Below are 7,968 nucleotides of genomic sequence, written 5' to 3'. Positions count from 1 at the left end.
GAAAAAAAATACGAAATGAATAATTGAAATGGAAATGGAAAATGAAAATACATGAAAACCGCTTATGATTTTTCAGTTTAGTTTTTTTTTTTGTATAACGAGTATTGGCAAATTGTCTATAAAATGCAAATATGCATAACTAAATAAATATTTACTTAATTAGCCGAAATATTGAACTTCAAAAGAAATGCAAATTATATTTACGTACTTGTACATTTATTTGAAAATTAGAAAATAATTAATTTCATATGCAAATTATTTTCCAGACTATTTCATTTTAACATAACTTATCTCTTATCTCTTAACAATTGTACGATCTACGATTTAGCATTCAATTTAGTTTACGTTTCACTCAACAAAACAACATTCTGTATGTAGTGCACTTTAGTTAAAAATTAAAGTCTGAGATTTTACATTTATATGGTCAAAGTATACACCTAATTAAAAATATATAAAAATAACAAAACAAACTTAAAAACCAAAAAAAAAAATACAAAAATACAAAAAATACTAAAAATTGACTAAGTTTATGGTTATTGAAGAACAACAAACTCAAGAACACCCACAAACGCATACATTTGTATTTGACTATACATGTGTATATAAATGAAAACCAAATTGGAGAAAGGGTGTAACTAAGTAAACTGTATTTTCACACTCTGTGCGTATGATTTCTACATATATGTATATGGTATCTGGAATATGTGCAAGCGAAAGAAACATTTAAGACAAAAACGGCTTAAATATATTTTTAACGACGATTTGGATTAAAAAATTTACGATTATGGCATAAACTTTTGTGTAAAATATAAAATCTAAGCTATACAAAACAAAACATATAAAAGAAAAAACTCACAGAAAAAAAAAACGCATTGTAACAAAAACTCACACAGCATGGAAATGGGGAAAACAGATAATGAGCATAAAAAGTATATGAACGAAAAATCTAAATTCAATAAACTTGTTGCTAAAATATAATAAAAGAAAAAAATCACGATTGTTTTATTTACTTCAACTGCAGCTGACATAAATTCAAATGCCTTAATATTGCGCCAACGAGCCATATCGATACGCCTTGATTTCTGTCGATACTATCGCTGGTTACGAATATCGTACTAACTTATCGTAGTGTATTATCGATACTGACACGCCTGTTTCGCGATGGTCACATTAAATGCTAAACAGCTGATTAGCTGTGCACGCAACCTGTGAATGGTCAGACGCCATTGTGTTACGTGCTGACGAATCGAGTAAGTGCAAATTTTGTTATTTATCTGACGAATTGTTTGTACATTTTCGTTAATCTATAAGTGTTAATTGTTTTGTGTTTTAAGGTATAATTAAATTGCAAAACAACACAAGAAGGCGCGAGTGATTGCAAAGCAGAATAGTACGCGTAAAAAGGAGACGTAAAAATCAAAAGAAATCACACAGTCACAGTCCCAACATAAAAAAATGGTGAGTAATACAAAACGATATCACATCAATACAAATTCGAATTATTTCGGCGGTGACCGCCCTGCTGCGACACTATAACCATGAAAGTGCACATATGGTGCGCAAAAAAAGACAAATCGGTATCAAGAATTTTTGCCCATCGGCCTGTGACCTAAAACTTATGCCCATATATGGTTGTATTCGTGGCGTGCCGGTTGTTGAATGGAAAGGGGGGAGTGGTTTGTGAGTAAAGGGGATATCAACATGAGTCAATTTCAAATATAAACAACAAACATAAATGCTTTTCACTGTGTCTTGTAGACTGAAATGCAAATGGATTGTGCACTGGATCTTATGAGACGACTACCGCCTCAACAGATCGAAAAGAATCTGATTGATCTAATCGATTTGGCGCCCGATTTATGTGAGGATCTGCTGTCGTCGGTGGATCAACCGTTGAAAATCGCCAAAGACAAGGAGCATGGCAAGGACTATCTGCTGTGCGACTACAATCGCGATGGTGACTCGTATCGTTCGCCCTGGTCCAACACTTATTATCCACCGCTGGAGGATGGCCAGATGCCATCGGAACGTTTGCGTAAACTGGAAATCGAAGCGAACTACGCGTTCGACCAGTATCGGGAAATGTACTACGAGGGCGGTGTTTCGTCGGTGTATCTGTGGGATTTGGATCACGGATTTGCCGCTGTGATATTGATCAAAAAGGCGGGCGATGGCAGTAAAATGATACGCGGCTGCTGGGACTCTATACACGTGGTGGAGGTGCAGGAGAAGACAACGGGCAGGACGGCGCACTATAAACTGACGTCGACGGCAATGCTGTGGCTGCAGACAAATAAACAGGGATCGGGCACAATGAATTTGGGCGGTTCGTTGACCCGACAGACGGAGCAGGATGCGAATGTAAGCGAATCGTCGCCGCATATCGCCAACATTGGCAAAATGGTCGAAGAGATGGAGAACAAAATGCGCAATACGCTGAATGCCATCTACTTTGGTAAGACCAAGGATATTGTGAATGGCTTGCGAAGCACACAATCGCTGGCCGATCAGCGTGATCAGGCGGCCATGAAACAGGATCTGGCTGCAGCAATATTGAGACGCAATGTCAAACCCGAATCGAACTGAGCTGTTAAGTTGTTGGCGCCCCTTAAACAAAAAACCAGAAAGCGAAAGGCATTACAAGTATATATACAAAATAATAGGGACAATTCACGACACTTGGCCGCGTCATTATTCAAGATTTATCAACTATATACGCATTTCTAGGCATTAAATTTGTTAATGAGAGAGAATCATAAATGAAATTGTTAAATGAGAAAAACGTATTAATGTAAATTTCCACATTTCCCGCCCCATGTTGCAAATTGAAGTCCACATTTGAATGTTTTGTTTGCCCCAACATAAAAAAACGAAAAGAAACAACGCGCCAACTTTAACCGCCCTTTAGACACAGTATCTTTAAGTATTTGAGTATTTGTATCTGCGTGCATAGTGCAACATCATTTGTATCTGCAGCAATTGCGATTGTGAAACAGATTCGGATGCAATTTGTTTGCTTATGGCATTTTTTTGATTTTCTTTGGAAACGTTTGCTGCGTTCGAGTATAAATAATGTGTTTATAAATAAATCAAATATAATAATTAAATATGTATGTATGTATGTGTATTCTAAACAATAAGAAGCTCGAAGCATAAATTTTACATTATGTACTTTTACTGAAAACGCTCTGTATTATGTAAAAAATACACATTACGTACCAAACACCGAAACATGGAACTTTTCACTTTCATTCTCTCGCTTCAGCTTTTTCAAAATTCATTATTATGAACCACCTTTTTTAATTTGCAGATACAAATTTGTAGATTTCGTTGGAGGTGACAAATAATTAATCAACATTTGGGTGATTTTTTGGTATGGCTATGTTTGTTTATTATTTGTTATATGAAAAGATCGCAAACTACGCTACATTGTATGTATTTAAATAAGGTAAGTGATTGTTGTTGATCTTATATACTTATAATACATGGATACAAATTCAATTGTAGTTTATTTTATAAGTTATATTGCAACATTTCTTTGCCGTGAATCGTTTCATTTCGCTTTCGTTCTTTTTCTCCTTTATCAAAATTTTGTTTATATATATATTAATTAATATTATTTCTTGTTTGTGTGTGTGTGTGTGGGTGTTATCAAGTATTTACAAAGAGTGCGACAACATTAATGCCACACATTGTTGATAGCAACACCTACAAGTGTGTGTGTGTGCGTGTGTACTATATTTGTTTAGAATGATAAAAAGTTTACAAGTACTAGAGTTTTTTTTTTCTTTATCATATCGAAGAATTGTTGCACGTTATTTGTCACGCTAAATATCTACAACTTAAGCTAGCGTTTACAAATAGATTACGATTTATTTTAGGAGCTCGATAATAAGATTAAGATTTTTACGCATCACCATTTTAAGATTTACGATATTACATACAATATTTTACACGGGCTGCTCGAAAATAAACCCTGTGACCAGACCAGACATTATTCTGGATAGCTTAAGGTGAAGGTGAAGGAGTTGACTTGAGGTTGAGGCTGGAGAAGAGAGAGAGTTGAAGAGCTAGGGAAGGGAGGGTAAAAACAGCCTCGATTGCCAACCACAGACTGCGTCAGGTTGTTGTCCAGCAAACAGTTGCTCTTCGTTTCTCTTTAGTGCGTGATTTTTGTTTTCTTGTTTTGCGTTTTGATTAATAAGACATAAATAAATGTGTGTGCATGTAAACGCAACATATGCAAAAGTCTCTAAGGTCATACAGCCAGCTGCAGCTTATTGCATTTTGGAAACTTCAAACTTTGTGCTGATGATCTCCTCATCGGAATCGATTACCGGCAACGGCGTGTCGCCCATTGCCGATGGTATATTCTCCTCCACCCAACGTAAATCGTCTTCCTCATTGGTTGTGGCGGCTGTTCGTGAATTATTCGTTGGTGTTCTGCTGCCGCCATTCTGATGTGAACTTCGCATCTTAACGCCATACGCATCGGCCACAAATTGATCCTCTTCATCTGCGAATTTAAGAATTTACAAAGTGATACCTTCAATTTTGCATACCGCTTACCATCATCGTCCTCATCCTCGGGATTGTCAAGCAGCGGCGTGAAAGCATAACGCTGATTGTTGTTTGTTGGTCGCCAAAGTATCATGATGACCAGCAACAGTACCGAGAAGAGCATATGCCAGAAGCAAGTCTCTACCCAAATGTCTTGCCAACCCTAATTGGAAATGTAAACTGTATTGGAGAGCAACCGTAAATCAAATCGGATTATAAACTTACAGGTGTGCAAGCTTCGGTACGACGCAAACGCAGAGCAAATAGCATAAAGATGACGGAAGCGACAACGGCGAAGATCAACGTATTGGTAAAGTGTCTATACAGCAGCAATTTAACCATGTTTCTGCAATAAAAGAAAATGTTAGTCATCGTTTAGCTGTCGCTTAAGTGACAAACACACCTGCGCAGACGCAGTGTTCTTGTGGTCTGCACTAGTGAAGTGAATATCCACCAGAAGATGCCGCAGTCCAGCACCATCAATGGAATGGTGGCCACCAGCTGCTTGCTGCGATCGCCCTGGACCTTAGTGATGCGCAAATAGCTCTCTACACAGGCGAGTAGGAAGTACAGCGCTCCAACACCCACAACTCGATGCAACATGGGTCCCAAGCGAGGTCTATAAATCAAGATATGGATCAACATTAAAGTGAAGTATAACATTCAATCAACTAACTTGACAATGCCAAAGCCCAGGCTCATAATAATGACAAGCATGCGAGCCAATGTCCTCTTAGCACACGAAACAAATTCGGCAACGATTTCGGCGTGATACACAGGATAACCAGTGTTGGCCACCGTTTGGTACTCGGCATAGAAGAAGGCCTTCTCAAGCATACCGAGTAGAATGACGCCGCCAATCCAGAATTGTATGCGCAGCAGATCGCGCCATTGGGCAAAGGAGACAAACAGCCAGATGATGCCAAAGAACACATATACAATGCACATCGTCAAATAGAACTAAGGAGAGGAAAGTGTTTACAATGATGTGATAATGTTTTTCTTTATAGCTTTAGCTTACTGGCAAGAAAGGCCAATCCGTGGCAGAAATATACCCATGTGGACCCCAGTAACCAATTTGTACGGTGGCCTGGAACTTTTGTCCAGCTGGCGTTGTGATTATCGTCAGCTCCAGCTCATAGATGCCATTATCCGGTATTGTGGCAATGGGCTTGGAAGTCGTCTGCAAATAGAAATTTGTGTTTATCAACAAATGCCAAATACAAAATGTGTACTTCGTAGAACCAAAAAAAGAATTACGATAACTAAAGTTGCTGATAACGTCAGCATATTTCTACTTTTTTGCTGTTGATTTTGCCCTTTTGTGAGTCATTATGAATTTACCGAAAATGGATTTTTTCCCAGCGGCGCATTTTGGTTTTGAGCTGCCACAGCAGCTCCAAGTGTGTTGTCATTCAACACTATCAGATGGGTGCAATTGATTTTCGTTTGTGTCGTTTGAATCACTTCGCTTAGACTGACATTTTGCTGGGCACTCGGATTATCGTTGAGTTGCTTCAGCTGCAAACAAAACAAATGATAAATAAACGAAGCGGAGGAAAAGGTTTCAGTTTCATGTTGCTTACAAAACGTCCATCGAAGAGACAAGGATGCTTCGTCAGCTTAAAGTTGATGGTTAATGGAACATCTCCTTCTGACACGCATTGAACTGCATGCGTGTGTGTGTGAGCGAGTGGTTTGTTTGTTTGTGTGTGTGTGTGGGCGGGGGGAAAGAGGTGAGAAAAGTTGTTCAGTTAAGAGCGAATTTGTCACGTTGCAATTGTGTGTGCAGTGCATTACTAACGTTTAATGTAGATATTTGTGCCACCCAGCAATGGACGCTGATCTATGAGTGGCTGCAGATCCTAAAAATATAGCATATTAAATGTATTCATATTGTTTTCATTACTGTTTTTTTTATTGGTACCTGGTCTATTAGCAAATTGAGTATACCAGGATCAGATTTGCCAGCCGCCAGAGTGGCAGCAAGCGCAATAAGCGCCAGCGCGACTGTAAAATGTTTCGACATTATGTATTGTGTACACACACACGTTTGCAGCTGCGAAATAAATAAATATTTATATGATTTTTTACGTTGCTGGCTGGCTTTACGATTTTAGAACAATACTGTGAGCTATCGCGTATCGAGCTTATCGATTGTTATTGTTTATGCGCAGTCGAAACGATTGCCGGTATCCACCGACAAAGCCCCAACACATGTTAAACCAACATGCATTCAAGCAATTGCATATTGTGCAATTTAAAAACGTGTAAATTTGTTGTGAGTGAAATTATATTAATTTTTTTAACAAAAAACAGCTGTCAATAAGCAAATTGCACTTGACAACGTTTTGCTGTGAATGGCAAGATGTATGAAGTATTTTTTCAGTTGCAAGTTGCGGTCACACTGGCAGAATGGATAGTCTTTTTTAGCATGTTGGATTTTTACTTCGCCGCGCGCTATTAATGATTTTAATTGCCATAAACAATGGTAAATGTAATGAAAGGTGTACTTGTGGAATGGTAAATATGTGTTTTTATTGTTGGTTGATCAAATTATAACATATTCTTCGATTGGTGCAGTGATCCGGCTATGAAACAATTTTTACTGCATTTAGACGAGAAGCTGGCGTTGGGTCGCAAATTTATCATACAAGACTTGGACGAAAATCATCTATTCATCTCAACGGACATTGTGGAAGTGCTGCAGGCTCGTGTGGACGACTTAATGGACCGCATCAGTTTTCCGCTGCACGAGAAAGACGCCTAAAGCACGCACAACAACAGACCAACTCAAACTACAATCAAAATCAAAATCATGACGGGACGCGAATCGCATCGTATCAAAGATGCGGAAAAGAAACGTGTCTTGGACGAAGCAGCGCGGCAGCGACGCGCGCGCAAAGCTCTCGAAGCGCTGGAGCAGGACAATTTCCAAGATGACCCACATGCCGATCTCGTAATGTCAAAAAAGTTGCCCAAATTCCAGGACAGCATCAAAAACAGCAAGGAGAAGAAGGGCAAACGGAAAGGCGCTGAATATTTTCGAGCCAAGTACCGCAAGAATTTCCAACAGCTGCTGGAGGAAGAAAAACAAAAGCCCAACTACGAGACTGCAGCAGCTCCGGCGCCGAAGAAGCCCGTGCGTCATTTTTGCGCCGTTTGCGGCAACTTCTCACAATATTCGTGCACTGCATGTGGCACACGTTATTGTCGCGTTCGCTGTCTTCGTACGCATCAGGACACTCGTTGTTTAAAGTGGACCGCATGATTTTGGTTGTCATGCAGCAAAAGTAATTAGTGGTAGAATAAATTGCAATAAACAAAATGAATAACGGCAGTGTTTCATTTACAAATCAACGATTGATGAGTGACAGCAGTTTAAAGCTCAAAAAATACCTTTTAAGA

The 7,968-nt window shown here is 38.8% G+C and overlaps 4 protein-coding genes across 5 annotated transcripts; 3 read left to right on the top strand and 1 right to left on the bottom strand.

Annotated features, from left to right (window-relative positions):
* The first annotated feature begins 1,156 nt into the window (after positions 1-1,156).
* Positions 1,157-3,231, top strand: LOC132799037 (F-actin-capping protein subunit beta). Its single transcript, XM_060811167.1, has 3 exons — positions 1,157-1,250; positions 1,335-1,458; positions 1,759-3,231. The coding sequence occupies exons 2-3, from the start codon at positions 1,456-1,458 to the stop codon at positions 2,584-2,586; spliced, it is 831 nt and encodes a 276-aa protein (XP_060667150.1). The 5' UTR covers positions 1,157-1,250; positions 1,335-1,455; the 3' UTR covers positions 2,587-3,231.
* Positions 3,232-3,367: 136 nt separating this feature from the next.
* LOC132799035 (transmembrane protein 87A) lies at positions 3,368-6,849 on the bottom strand. Of its 2 annotated transcripts, XM_060811166.1 has the most exons (11): positions 6,673-6,849; positions 6,488-6,619; positions 6,365-6,425; positions 6,147-6,229; positions 5,905-6,081; positions 5,582-5,743; positions 5,237-5,520; positions 4,964-5,179; positions 4,786-4,906; positions 4,570-4,723; positions 3,368-4,516 (listed from the first exon to the last, which is right to left on the bottom strand). In XM_060811166.1, the coding sequence occupies exons 2-11, from the start codon at positions 6,587-6,589 to the stop codon at positions 4,278-4,280; spliced, it is 1,599 nt and encodes a 532-aa protein (XP_060667149.1). In that variant the 5' UTR covers positions 6,590-6,619; positions 6,673-6,849; the 3' UTR covers positions 3,368-4,277. The 2 variants fall into 2 exon arrangements, with proteins under 2 accessions (XP_060667149.1, XP_060667148.1); XM_060811165.1 differs by having other exon boundaries at positions 6,488-6,849.
* Positions 6,850-6,939: 90 nt separating this feature from the next.
* LOC132799040 (general transcription factor IIH subunit 5) lies at positions 6,940-7,330 on the top strand. The gene is made up of 2 exons (XM_060811171.1): positions 6,940-7,083; positions 7,144-7,330. The coding sequence occupies exons 1-2, from the start codon at positions 7,049-7,051 to the stop codon at positions 7,328-7,330; spliced, it is 222 nt and encodes a 73-aa protein (XP_060667154.1). The 5' UTR covers positions 6,940-7,048.
* Positions 7,331-7,378: 48 nt separating this feature from the next.
* Positions 7,379-7,888, top strand: LOC132799039 (zinc finger HIT domain-containing protein 1). Its single transcript, XM_060811169.1, has one exon. The coding sequence runs from the start codon at positions 7,379-7,381 to the stop codon at positions 7,829-7,831; it is 453 nt and encodes a 150-aa protein (XP_060667152.1). The 3' UTR covers positions 7,832-7,888.
* Positions 7,889-7,968: the final 80 nt, after the last annotated feature.

The sequence above is a fragment of the Drosophila nasuta genome, chromosome 2L (genome assembly GCF_023558535.2).
Source record: "Drosophila nasuta strain 15112-1781.00 chromosome 2L, ASM2355853v1, whole genome shotgun sequence".
Taxonomy (NCBI): domain Eukaryota; kingdom Metazoa; phylum Arthropoda; class Insecta; order Diptera; family Drosophilidae; genus Drosophila; species Drosophila nasuta.
The sequence above is the reverse complement of the archived record's forward strand: the minus strand, read 5'-3'. Positions and strand labels throughout refer to the sequence as shown.